At 44.1% G+C, this 13695-nt stretch overlaps 2 protein-coding genes across 5 annotated transcripts in view; one reads left to right on the plus strand and one right to left on the minus strand.

Moving 5' to 3' along the window:
- hmcn1 (hemicentin 1) overlaps positions 1 to 8141 on the plus strand; it is a 79813-nt gene extending 71672 nt beyond the window's left edge. For 2 of the 4 annotated variants that reach the window (XM_046391153.1, XM_046391155.1), the window contains 18 exons: positions 123 to 293; positions 443 to 613; positions 770 to 940; positions 1277 to 1447; positions 1534 to 1680; positions 1774 to 1911; positions 2092 to 2213; positions 2360 to 2597; positions 2799 to 2861; positions 3119 to 3238; positions 3346 to 3480; positions 3574 to 3687; positions 3852 to 3977; positions 4105 to 4233; positions 5406 to 5774; positions 5971 to 6090; positions 6195 to 6321; positions 6957 to 8141. In XM_046391153.1, the coding sequence (XP_046247109.1) occupies positions 123 to 293; positions 443 to 613; positions 770 to 940; positions 1277 to 1447; positions 1534 to 1680; positions 1774 to 1911; positions 2092 to 2213; positions 2360 to 2597; positions 2799 to 2861; positions 3119 to 3238; positions 3346 to 3480; positions 3574 to 3687; positions 3852 to 3977; positions 4105 to 4233; positions 5406 to 5774; positions 5971 to 6090; positions 6195 to 6321; positions 6957 to 7323 (2999 nt within the window). In that variant the 3' untranslated portion in view covers positions 7324 to 8141. Of the gene's footprint in view, positions 1 to 122; positions 294 to 442; positions 614 to 769; positions 941 to 1276; positions 1448 to 1533; positions 1681 to 1773; positions 1912 to 2091; positions 2214 to 2359; positions 2598 to 2798; positions 2862 to 3118; positions 3259 to 3345; positions 3481 to 3573; positions 3688 to 3851; positions 3978 to 4104; positions 4234 to 5405; positions 5775 to 5970; positions 6091 to 6194; positions 6322 to 6956 lie in introns of those variants that run through there. The other 2 variants (XM_046391154.1, XR_006843554.1) reach the window with 2 other exon arrangements.
- Positions 8142 to 8648: 507 nt separating this feature from the next.
- arpc5b (actin related protein 2/3 complex, subunit 5B) lies at positions 8649 to 13480 on the minus strand. Its single transcript, XM_046392322.1, has 4 exons — positions 13176 to 13480; positions 11834 to 11906; positions 11389 to 11565; positions 8649 to 11061 (listed from the first exon to the last, which is right to left on the minus strand). Exons 1-4 carry the CDS (start codon positions 13313 to 13315, stop codon positions 10999 to 11001), a joined length of 453 nt encoding a protein of 150 aa, XP_046248278.1. The 5' UTR covers positions 13316 to 13480; the 3' UTR covers positions 8649 to 10998.
- Between the last annotated feature and the right edge of the window lie 215 nt (positions 13481 to 13695).

Below are 13695 nucleotides of genomic sequence, written 5' to 3' on the forward strand. Positions count from 1 at the left end.
AATAAAATAAAGATTGCATTTGAGCACAACACTTGAGGAAACATTAGGAGTTATTTTTCATCACTGGGCTGAAATGTGACTCTGGGCCTGCGTGTACTGACTACCTGTTTATTCTCCTGCAGTGGCAGGTAACTGGGGGTCTTGGTTGCCATGGAGCCCATGCAGTGAGACCTGTGGTAAGGGTATGCAGTCCAGAATCCGGCTGTGCAACAACCCTCCACCAGCATTTGACGGGCCGCAGTGTGAGGGCTCAGACACCCAAACACAAGTGTGCAAGGAGAGACCTTGTCCTGGTGAGAGTGTAGGGATTGTTTAACCATATGATAAAATGGGATTTTAGAGCGTATTCTCATTCTCTCTGTGAATTACTACACTCAGACTTCAAATATTAAAGTCTCACTGTGACTGCTGTTCCTGCTTTTTCCTTCCTTGTGCCTTCCAGTTGATGGGAAGTGGTCATCCTGGGTGAGCTGGGGAGCCTGCAGTGTGTCATGTGGAGGCGGGACCAGGCAGAGGACACGCCTGTGTGCAAGCCCTGCCCCTCAACATGGTGGCAGACAGTGCGAAGGCAACGACGTGCACATTGACTTCTGTAACAGTGACCCCTGCCCGAGTGAGTTGTGTTAACTTTTATTCTGCCTTACTATCTTAGCAAACAAATGTATCCCCCGATATGTGTTTGTCTGCCTGTAAAAATGTCTGTCTTGTATCTCGATTCTTTTTTTTTTTTTTTTTATCTCTTTTCCTTCACATTTTGTCTGTTTTTCAGTCAACGGTAACTGGGGCCCTTGGAGTAGCTGGGGCAGCTGCAGCAAGACATGTAACGGAGGTCAGATGAGGCGCTACAGGACATGTGACAACCCCAGACCTGCCAATGGTGGGAGAGCATGTGCGGGCGCAGACACACAGATACAGAGATGTGGCACAGCCAACTGTCCTGGTGAGTCAGCATTGTTAAGATTGGGTCTCGGGTCAACAGGGCTGAGGGTAGAGATGCTCCTTCATGTGTATAAAATGCCCTTCAAATTAAATGTGTAGAAATATCTTTCTGCGTTTCATACTGAATTAAGTGTTTAGTGTGAGTAACATGAGACAAGAGAGGAAAACAACTTTGTTGACTGCAAGATGGTAGTTTCAGTTAAACTAATTGAAACTGCAACCACAAACTGTGTATTTCATCATTTAATGCATCCCAAAGAGATTAAATTGTCTCATGCTGTGAACACATGGAATGACTCCCTGCCTGATGATGTTTTGGGGGGCCTTGTCTTTGCAGTTGATGGTAACTGGGGCTCATGGCAGCCATGGGGTGAGTGCTCTGCTTCCTGCGGGGGTGGAGAGAGGACACGTGTCCGTCTATGTAATAGTCCGTCTCCTAGCAACGGTGGTCGACCATGTCCAGGAGACTCCTCTCAGCTGTCCAGGTGTAATACACAGGCCTGTCCAGGTAGGGAATTTTTCTAAATAAAGTTGTACATGTATGCTGTTGAGTGCAACACTCAAAGCATTTTAAATACCTTCCCTTCTTATTAGGTGGGCCCCAGAAAGCCCGAGGAAGCATCATTGGGAACATCAATGATATTGAGTTTGGTATCGCCATCCTCAATGCCACAATCACAGACAGCAAGACTGGCGGCAGAATCATCAAGGCTACAATCAGTAATGTGCCAAGGACATTAGGTCAGTTTTCCAGCAGCTTCACTTGTTTACATCCTCTGACGTTACACAGCAAATCTCCCTATAAATGAAGTGTGCTCTTCTTCTGCATTTAAGGTCCTGCCATGAGGAAGCTCATCTCGATCCTGAACCCTGTCTACTGGACCACTGCACAGGAAGCAGGAGAGGCTGTCAATGGCTACACGCTAACAGGAGGCATCTTCAGGCGAGAGACACAAGTGGAGTTTGCCACAGGTGAGAACGGGCAGGCCTTAGTGTGTTCGTGTCATTATACGGCCATCTATGTGCACATGCACAGTATGGGTTCACCCTGGTGCTTGTAGACTGTTAATAAAACAGTGAAACTGTTGACTTGGTTTTGGATGTGCATAAGATTGGTAGGTTGAAACCTTACAAATGTCTGTGGTGTGGTAGGTGAGATCCTGAGGATGACCCACATTTCCAGAGGCCTGGACTCAGATGGCGCATTGCTGCTGGACATCGTAGTGAGCGGACACATCCTGCAGCTGCCCTCACACGCTGACATCAGCATCAAGGTAAATAAATAAAGTATCCAGATTATTAGTGTGGCCATTTGGAAGGAATCCTACCTGTGATTTCAACTCTGTTTGAGCCTGTTTATTCCAAATCACAATTTACATGATTTATACTGTAAAGCTGCCTCACGTTTTGTTGGACTCAGGACTACACGGAGGATTACATCCAGACAGGCCCAGGCCAGCTATACGCTCTGTCCACCCGCATGTTCAGCATCGACAGGGAGAGTGTACCTTACTCCTGGAACCACACCATCACCTACGACCTGTCCAAGGGCAAAATGCCCTACCTTGTGGAAATGCTGCATGCCAAAGCCATTACCACTCGCTACCACCCTCTGGAGGAGATGTTGGAGTATAGCATCCAAGCTAGTATCTCCAAGGGTGAGAATACCGATGTGTAAAAGGATAGAATGTCGGCTTAATTGAATAGAGATTGGCTGAACTATGCTGCCAATTTATTAGTATTTTGTGTGTTTTTCCTCTGATGTTGCAAACCTTTTACATCTGGTCTTTGTTCTCCCTTGCATGTTTTGTCTCAAAAGTAAATCTTAAATTAATGATGAAATGTTTCCGTGATTGCAGGAGACCGCAGTAACCAGTGTCCTCAGGGATTCACTTTGGTGTCTGCTGGGCCTTACTGTGCAGGTACTGTTCATCACAAATCTGTTCCTAAATCAGTGAGAGTCATTTAAACCGAACTGTAGTATATGGCTATTTAATAATATTGATATGTCTAGTTTTGATATGTCTATTAAAAACCTGCCCTTACAGATCCAGAGAGGATTTAAAAGCACCAGTAAACAATTTAACAGTGTGTACAACAGGAGAACTTTCTCATTGTGTGCTTGAATCTGTTCTGACTGTTGCAGTGTTGTTGTTTCTGTGTTATTTGTGATCTGCAGATGAGAACGAGTGTGAGGTCGGGAACCCCTGTTCTCATGCCTGCCACAATGCCATGGGCACCTACTACTGCTCCTGTCCTCGAGGCCTCACCATCTCAGCTGATGGCCGGACCTGTCAGGGTACACAACAGCTCACAAACGTACATCAGTCAGAATCTGTGCTGTTGGCTTTACTGTTACACAAACAGGCCATTGTTTGAATAATTCAGTGCGCTTCGTTCTTGTAGACATCGATGAGTGTTCGCTGGGTGGGAACGTGTGCCATGATGGACAGGACTGTGAGAACACGATTGGCTCTTACCGATGTGTGATGCGTTGTGGCCGTGGCTTCAGGAGAACAGCTGATGGTCTCAGCTGCACAGGTACCAGGCCAGCAAGCTTCACTGACCAGCTGAACATTTGTTGTGAGTGTTGCCGATATGAAACTTTTGACAGTCGTCTTCTCTATTGCTCAGATGTAAATGAGTGCCAGGAGTCCAACCCGTGCAATCAACACTGTCTGAACACGATTGGTAGCTACCGATGCGCCTGCGAGCCGGGCTTTCAACTCAGGAACCGCCGTTGTATAGGTGAGGCTGCTACAGAGCTGCTATCTCTATCATTCATAATAAATGGACTCTATTCTTGAATTTTTTCTTGAAACAGTACAGTCGCATGCCCTCGCCAGAAATAATTTCCTTGACGAAACCATTTCTGGATTTGACTTCTTCTCTTCTCCTTCCCATCACCTCAGATATAAACGAGTGCAGACAGAGGGTTTGTCGTTCAGATCAACAGTGTAAAAACACACGGGGCGGTTACACCTGTATTGACCTCTGCCCCAGTGGTATGACCAAAGGTGCCAATGGGACTTGTGTAGGTGAGTATTCACGACAGTTCTTGTGAAGCCACAGAGTATTTTTAACGATTTTTAAAGAAGAACAGACTGGGAGAAACTTCAGTCTTGCACCGGGGTTAACATCCTTACCGTTTGTGGCCTGTTGCAGACATCGATGAGTGCAGAGATGGAACTCATCAGTGCCGATACAATCAAATCTGTGAGAACACCAGAGGCAGCTACCATTGCACCTGTCCACGTGGCTACAGATCTCAGGGAGTGGGACGTCCCTGTGTCGGTATGTGCATCCTTTATCCTGTCAACCCCTCATCAGGCAAATCATAAACACAATCCAGTATTTTATGACATTTGAAGGACTTCATTTGCAGTGATCAGGCGGAGGCAATATGTCCACCTGCTCTCGTGTAATTCTGTTTAGCTGAGCTTGAACAGCCCGTTTAAGCAGTTAAAAAGTGTGAAACATTTTTGCACTGCTCTCCCCTTTCGCATCAGCTTGCTTGCTGCATACTTCAGCATACTTCTCTCTTTGTGTCAGTGACTCACTCCTGCTCAGTGTCTGCTGTCATCTGCACTGTAGTTCAGACATGTATATCCTGCTGCTGCTTGCTCACATCTCTAAAATGCTGCTGTTAAAACTGCTGACTAACTCATAACTTTAAACAGAAAGACCCTGTAAAGATTCAGTGCATGGTGCCAGGTTCTCTTAAGCTCTGGGTTGATGTCTACTTAATCACACTCTCAGACAGGAATAAGAGAAAGTTTTCAAACAGGACTCAAGAGGAGGGGAGATTGAAATGTGTCTTTCTTTGGCACATCAACCATAAAAAGACCAGCACCACGACCTCACAGCTCTTCTTGTTTTCACTCTCTTCTATTTCTGACTTTGTTGTTATTGTTACCTTTATGTTTGGATCTGGCTATTTCCTGGAGTTGCTTTGTAATGGCATACACTCACTGTTCCCCTCGTGACACTATTAACATTGTACGCTGATGACTGTGACACATTTATCTCGCATGAATTGGATTTTGTACCTGATATCAAATGTGAATTGGATTTGATATCATTTCCTTGGATAAAACTAGATTTAGAATTTAATTTGAAGTTATTGTCCTCAAAGCATTCATTTTACTTGATAATAGAGGAGATAATTTCAGTCTCTCATTAAATTGAGACAAATATATTTTTAGTCTCAATACATTTCTGTCTTAGGGACATGAAAATGTATTGGTGTACAGTGGGGTAATTGACATATACCCTTTGTCCCCCCTCATCCTCATCTCCCTCCTCTATTTTCATGGCCCGCACCACCTCAATTGCTCTTTTCATCCATCATCTTTTTCTGTTTCTTCTTCATTATCTTTGCACCTTTTTCTCCCTCTTTCCTTCTTTCCTTTCACTCTGTGCTCTTGTCTTTTCCTGGTGCTGGTCTTTCTTTGTGTTGAGGGCAGACATTAATGAGTGTGAGCTGCTGCCACAGCCCTGTGCCCACCAGTGTGTCAACACTCCCGGCAGCTTCAAGTGCACCTGCCCGCCGGGGCGCCACCTTCTGGGGGATGGCAAATCCTGCGCTGGTCTGGAGCGTCTGCCCAGCTTTGAAAGTTACTCGTATGGCTACCGAACCTCTCAATCCTCTCCCGAGCGCAGCTCTTACCAGCGACTGTACCATAACTTGGCCTCTCAGAGCTTCCACTCCTACACAGCCACTACAAGGGGGCGCTACAGGAGCCGGAGTCGCAGAGAGACTCGTGTACATTCCTCACAGCAGGGCTTCCTCGTTTGTCAGCAAGGGTTTGAGTCCAGGGGTGGCTCCTGCTTAGGTAACTATGGAGACAGGCAGGGTTGAGACGAGGGAGAGGACAGAAGTTAATAGAGAACCTGTCTCTTGTCTCCTTAGGGTTTGTCTGTGTGTCTTTATCATCTTTGTACACCATTTGTGTTCTCTGATGTCCTGTATGTCATTCTGTGGCTGTTTGTGTGTGTATGTGTGCGTGCGCATTTGTGTTACACCCACAGACATCAATGAGTGTGAGGTGAGGGATGCCTGTCAGCATGAGTGTATGAACACACCAGGGAGCCACAGGTGTCTCTGTCCTGCCGGGTACCGACTCATGACCAACGGCAAGACGTGTCAAGGTGAGAAACAACCAGCTACTTCCTGTGCCCCGCCCCCCAACATCATCATCACTTCATTATACCTTGTGCTGTAATAATGATAAGCTGTTTTTTTGTGCATAAAGATATAGACGAGTGCCTTGAACAAAACATCCAATGTGGAGCGAACCGGATGTGCTTTAACATGAGAGGAAGTTACCAGTGTATTGACACACCCTGCCCACCAAACTACCAGAGGGATCCAGCCACTGGGTAAACCTTCACAGCAGGACACTCAGTTAGGATTAACGCATTAAAGAGATCAAACCACAGATCCAACCACAAACTAAATTATGTGTTCATTCTACGGGACTGGGACCAGTTTGGGTTTATTAAACCTTTTATTAAAAGGTTTGTCTCAAAATTTGAATTGGATTTTGTCTCTGACAATCATTTTCATCTCATTTTTATTTATTGACAAAAATAAATAGATTTCGGTATATTTTTTTGCTAGTTTTATTTAGTTATCGAGGTTGTTGACGAAAACTATGATGAGAAGAACCTGTGGTCTGTGGTTTACCTGGATATTAATTCTGTAAAAATCAAATGTCACATTTCCTTAGATATTATCCTAATACTGTGACAAAATGTGAAACCCAAGCATTTACACTGTAAACCAAGTGAGTTCTTTGGATTCGGCTGAACTGACTCTACAAATGACATGCTTCCCTTTGATAGGTTTCTTTGGCTTTTGGTTTGTGTAGAATTGGTTCAAGAATATATCTTCGATACATTACAGACACTGTAAATTCTCTTTAAATAATACTTTTAGACAATCTTAGACAATAATGGTTATTTTTCATCTGTCCTCCATCCCATTCCACTGAAATCTGCTGTGTGTTTTTTAGGTTTTGCCTGAAGAACTGCCCACCAAATGACCTGGAGTGTGCACTCAGCCCTTACGCCCTGGAGTACAAGCTGCTGTCTCTCCCCTTTGGCATCGCAGCCAACCAGGACCTCATCCGACTGGTGGCCTACACACAAGACGGAGTGATGCACCCCAGAACCACCTTCCTGGCGGTGGACGAGGACGTCACATTACCTTTTGCCCTGCGAGACGAGAACCTGAAGGGGGTGCTGTTCACCACACAGGCGCTACGAGAGCCCCACACGTACCGCATGAAGGTTCGAGCCCTCTCCTACAGCGAAGACGGGGGCATCGAGTACCAGACGACTTTCATCGTCTACATCGCCGTCTCTGCCTACCCCTACTGAGAGCACTTTAAATGAGGGACAAAGGTGCGGCGATGACTCGCTGTCCGCCACATGCAGCACCACTGAGATGAATAAGCGAGTGGGTGTGGTTTTGGAAGTTTCCACGTCGGTAAACGAAGAGAGACCAGTGAGTGCATACAGCCCTGAAGACGTAAGGAAGTAGATTAAAGTGCATACGGGCCACTGGAGGTTAACAGGAGGCTTGGATGAAACTGGCTGTTTATTGGCTCTGATCCCTGGGCTCCTCACCTCAGTCTGCCGGGACTTTGTCAGTGAAATGTTTTTATATTCTGCCTTATTTTCCCTTGTCCGTTCAGATTTATTTATAAGATCAACAAGATTTTGCTTCTCAAGGCCAAAGCGTCCACCACTGGCTCAAAAAGTAGGCTTCGCCCCTACTCAAGAAATCTTACCTGGCTTCTTTTTTTTTCTTCTTTTTTACCTCTGTTATTAACTTATTGGGAATTGCTTGAATGAAAAATGGGCAGTTCCCACCTGTGTTTATCCCTTGTGTCATCAGTCACCGCAGTGGAGTTGTGACTGTTCAAATGTGGTGCTCATTTTGGCGATAGAAAACTTGACTGGCACGTTTTCTACAACCTCAGGAAGTGGCCTAACATTCACACGAGTGCATCAAATCAAACCCCATCCGATCGTCGCACTGATTCATTGTGCCGTACCGCGCCTTCCAATAGCTGATACCAGGATGTATTTTATTTTTATGACTTGTACATATGTTTTTTTTTTCTCATGATGTATTGCTATACTGAACTTATTGTATCCATTTTGTAATAAATTTGTAATAAATGAATATACACTGAAATTAAGCACGTGTACTGTATGTCTGCAGTACCATTGCAGAAAACACTTCTGGTCCTTGTTAAGCAGCTAATAGGTAGCTAAAATTAATGGATAAATAGTTGAAATAAATGGCGGCTTACGTTAAGGGGTACTTGAATTCATGGTGAGTTTATGTCTAAAACCATATGACTAAAAAAGTTTCTTTGTTATTGTTAAAAAAGTGCTGAATAAGTCTCGAGCGATCACATGATTGAGATTCATGCTTTGGACAGCCAATCAGAGGCCAGTTGTTTTTTGTTTTGTTTTTTCAATCTTTCAGCAAAAAAAATGACTACAAACGAAACAAATTCAAATATTATTTTTTAAAATTTATACATTTTAATAACAGCAGGCTAAAACCACCCTGTTCTGAATTACACATTTAGCTTTAGCTGAAACGTTATTTTATCACGTCCACGAGCCGTTTAGCATCCGCTTATCTTTAAGTGTGCGCACGCATCAACACATCAAAACCCACAACAAAATCAGCATTCATACCTTTTATTTATTTATTTAGTCAAAAACGAACAAACATAAAAAAAGGAATATCGAATAAGGCAGTTTGTACATCAGTTTAGTATTCTCCCTCGTCTCCGACTAGAACACGTGAGGCAGAGGAAGAAGAAGAAGAAGAAACCATAACGTTCTCCTTTTCGCTTACATGTAAAACTAGACGTTACTGCATTAGAGAAAAAGGAATCTAATGTCTGGATGCATCATGGCTGATGACAGTATTCACACATGAAAAGCCACGTCTAAACATCAACTGGTGAGAAAGCGACTCGCGATGCGTTTTAGCAAAAGCAACATCCAATCAGAAATTCCACTCACGCGACCGGAAATGAGCAGGAACGAAACATGACGCAGGAGCTGAACGTCCTTCGTCATTACGTCCACGCGCTGTTTATTTTCAAAACCGCGACATTCTTTTTTTTTTTCTTTAAACGCGGTTTTGTGTTAGTTTGTGCTGTTACAACGCCATCACTCGGTCGTTAAAATCCTTCTCTAGCACACAATGGAAACTAAATTCTCCATGGAAGCAAAAATAATAATCATTTGGCAACAGAGGAAATCTACCCGATAAGGCAGATAAAACTTTTTACTTTTCCGTTTTTCCGCTTAAATCTTCCAGAAGAGACACATAAACGTGTACAAAAGACAGGTATGAAATGCTTGAGAAAATACTTAAAACTCTCTACCATGGAATCATGCAAACAATATATATTTTTTTAAAATCACATAAAATTCCCTCTCCATTTTCAGAGAACCAAAATATTATCATTATCTTAGTCTCTCTTGATATTGTTAAGCCTTTAAAACAACTTTTTTTAAAAAATGTTGATCAAGTCGGGATTTAGCCTCGAGGCAAAAGTCATTACTATAAAGAGGAAAATGTTTAATCCTAGATTACCTTTCTGTTAAATACCAAAAATAAAAAAAAAGCAATCTGATAAAAGACTCTCAGGGTCATTTTCCTGAAATACAGACAAAATGCAGCTCCTTTAAACAGCAGAGCCACATGATGTGCAGTAGCAGACAGACAAGACAGACGTACACAGAATGTCAGGATCAGTAAAATGAGATTAATAAGAGTGGTAGTGGAGATGCATCGTGGGTAATAATACTTAACTGGGGCAGCCGGCAGCGTGAAAGGATGGATGGATGGATGACACCACCCCACCCCACCCCCGCAAGTGCACGGCGACCCCCGTGACCAAATCCACCACCCTCCATCTGTGACTGTGCTTTTCAGGATGCTCCCGCTGCTAAAGTGTTATGTCGAGAGGCAGTGAGAGGATTTACTGACAGAGAATCAGGCTTTTATTCCACCAGGAAGTCTCTACTGCGCAAATGACACAAGGGAATGATGCGAAAAACCGACACCGAGAGAGTTTTCCTGAGAGAAGCAAAGCTGGATACGCTGCTGTGTTTGTTCATATCAGCTGTGTACAGCAGCGGCTCCCGAACGCTTAAATTAAAGGAGGTCTGCTGGTGACTCCTCGTCACACAGGCTGAGGTTAATTAAAAAAAAGGTATAACAACTATCCATCCATCCATCCATTTTGTATATCCGGCAGGGTCGCGGGGGAGCTGGAGCCTATCCCAGCTGACTACGGGTGAGAGGTGGGGTACACCCTGGACTGGTCGCCAGTCAATCGCAGGGCCAACACACAAACAACCACACACTCTCACACTCACACCTAGGGGCAATGTAGAGTAGCCAATTAACCTGATGTGCATGTTTTTGGTATTGTGGGAGGAAGCCAGAGTACCAAAAACCCACACAGGCACAGGGAGAACATGCAAACTCCACACAGAAGGGCCCAGACCGGGATTCGAACCTGGAACCCTCTTGCTGTGAGGCGACAATGCTAACCACTGCACCACCGTGCTGCCCCGTATAGCAATTAACAAGACAAAATATTAGAGGGACGTGTCAAAATCAATACTCAAATGCTGACCAGCGTTTTGGGTTGGGAACCGCTGCTGCACAGGAATGACATGGAGAGGGAGGAGGGTGGGATACTGTTAAAATATCAGGGACGCATCCCACACAGATGGGGTGTGAATTCATCTGTAGCACCCTGTGAGGAATTTAGCAGACTGTGATCGTGCATAGGAAGAAAGAAGAAAACCCTTTTTTATTTTAACCTAATGTGACCCAGATCTGATTTTCTTTTCTTTTTCAGACTGAACGCAGCAGGATCGTACACTGGGTTAAAAAACAGCTGCTCCTTTGAGTCGCTATGCTATCTGTCAGATTACGTGAACGGTACAGTACAGATGCAGTCCTCCTGTAGAGATGTGGAGTGAACTGATCCTCGGCTGCCTCTCTTACACCGTCTTCCTCGCTGTGAGTACCCTGACGATGCTGCCCACTCCTCCAGCCGCCAGAGCCTGGACACACAGGAAGAGAAAATACATTCAGTCCCACCCTTCTCAACACGAGGCTCTTTAATTAGCATTCATACTTCCCACTCCTGACCATCATTCAACTGTCACCATTTCTTAACCTTCATCACGTTTTGTTGACATGTTAGAGTAAAATTAATTCTGGTTTTCTCAAGTTGACGCTAAGACACTCGGAGTTTGGGTTATTAGAATTGTTATCAGGAGAGAAAACCTTCCACTGGTGATTGTTTAAAATCAAGAGCTTGTCCGGGGGTTTTTTTCTGGGAAACTTTCCCTCTGCAACTTTGTCAACAATGAAGAGTAAAGTTTTGCCTTTTCATGCCACTGCAGGAGGACCGCGCTGCTGTTTTCTGATGGCCTCTCGAAGCCCTTGTAGATGTATTTCATCAGCAGGTCCACACCGTTCTTGTCGAGGGACTGCACCCCTTTCTCAATGTCGCTGCTTTTAAAGGCACTGAGCACCTTCAGCACCAAACCCTCTGCGCGATCCTGAGAAGATAAGACAAGATGTGAGTTGAGTGAATTACAAGTCTGGTTCCGGACATCTGAATCACTTATTCCTTACCTGAATTGTCACAAGATCTTAGCTGCTTTTCAAAAATGATGCATTTACATCAGCAGACATCATTGTGTTTAAATTGCCACACAAACGTCATCAGTAATTTCATCATTCAAGAGTGTAAAAGCCTACAAAGTGGTTTATATAAAATAATATTATCATGGCAAACACTTGAAACACCAGGAAAACCAGACGCACCTTGACATTCTGGTTCTTTGTGTTGATTGGCGGGTTCTTCAGAACTGCGTGCAAAGCCTCCATGAGATTTCCTGTGCAGGGAGGGTTAAGGATGCGACAGCAACGGCTTCGAGCTCAAATATGATACGTAAACGTAGTGTCAAGCATCACGATTCTCCGTGTTACTGATAATTAGCTTCTGACGCTGATCTCTAAGGTGGTGAAGGTGATTTTTGTGACTTTGTTCCTGTTGTTGTTACTGTAGGTGTGTGGCTTTGGGTTCCTCACCACCTGCAGGTCTGCACGTCCATTTTAATGTGAATTGCATAGAGTTTACTTGTAACACAACGCTGCCTTGCCTTTACACAAGCTTTCAAATGACCACCTTAAAGGACAGATTCAACTTTTTTTCCCAATCTGTTGTTGAATCAATACTCACATTTTCATATGTGAAAATGCTGTGAAGAGACAACTTCTTAGTGTAAACATAATTCGACAAAATCCACAACACTCATTCTGGAAACAAGTTAGCAGGGGTTAACATAACAATAATAATAATAATAATGATATGAGGACGGAGTCTTCTTGAGTTAAACAAATCATTGAATTATCTTCCACTGTTACAGTAAAAAATTACCTCTTTTCAGACAGAATGAATAACACATTACATAAAGGCATGTCAATATTGTTTCACGCTCACATTTATCAAATTGTATCACCAAACTGTAAAAAAAAAATGTGAACCAGCCCTTTAACTCTCCTCCACTGTAATATGAGGAGGGAGGAAACCATCCCATTCAATGAGGAAGTAGAACATTTTCATACCTTATAAGGTCTATGAAATAGGCGAAAAAGGCTCAGCTGGCTACAGGCTTTACCCAGACACTGCACAAACTTCACCATCTACACCTCCACCCAAAATGTAACTGCTGTATTAACGTAACTGCTGCAGAAAAAGTTGATTTCTGGCACACGAAGCAAAGCTGTGCTTCTGCAACACTCCTCTCACCGTGCTAACAGGCACAAACACAGTTAAGTTGCACCAGCATTTTAAGACACTTCAGTTAAAACGGGCCTCGAAAATATTAAGTGCTGAACCTGTACTTATGTAAATACACACTAGTTTGCAGTTAATATACATAAAGAGCCTGTTCTGTCTTGGGGCAAAAATCCCTGGAATGTGACTGTCAGGCAAGTCTGAACAGTGACCGGCCTGCATGCAAAACGCCCATTCAAACAGGCATCAAGAGCGATCATATAGGAGAGGAAATATGCACAGAAGTCGTAGCTTTTAATACACTGTTGGTTTTTCATGGCGGATCGCGTATGCTAACATACGGCTAGCTAATCACGTAAAGGATATTGCCTGATAAGGGAGTCCACCTCTGCCTCGTCGGGACCCAGCTGGTTTTCTCCCCCGTCCTCCTCGTCCACAAATTTGTTCTCGTCGTACTCGTCCACGTCCACTCGCCTGAAGCGGGCGGACACGGTGCTCTTCGACATGTCGGCGGCGGTTTGGGAGTCTTATTCTCGGCTGGAAAGGACAAGAGTTGGAGTTGAAGCTCAAGTCCCGGCCTTTCTTTCTGTTTTTTTACAGTGATTTTCTTTGATACGGCTGTCACGGGCAGGCAGGCAGGCAGGCGGCTTCCTGACTTCCTCCCCTTTTTTCTCTTTCTCTGTGTTTTTTTGGTTCCATGTAAGCGAGAGTTCCACCTACTGGCCAGCATGTGGTACTGCAACGCGCTGTACTTCCCGATTTGGTTCGCTAGAGGGCGGTCAAACATCAGAAATTAAATAATTGTGAACGCAGCACGCTGATGTAAATGTCATGTTTCAACACATTCTTGACTATTAAAATCTTGCCAAATCACACATTCATAAAT

Source organism: Scatophagus argus, chromosome 6, assembly GCF_020382885.2.
Source record: "Scatophagus argus isolate fScaArg1 chromosome 6, fScaArg1.pri, whole genome shotgun sequence".
Lineage (NCBI taxonomy): Eukaryota > Metazoa > Chordata > Actinopteri > Scatophagidae > Scatophagus > Scatophagus argus.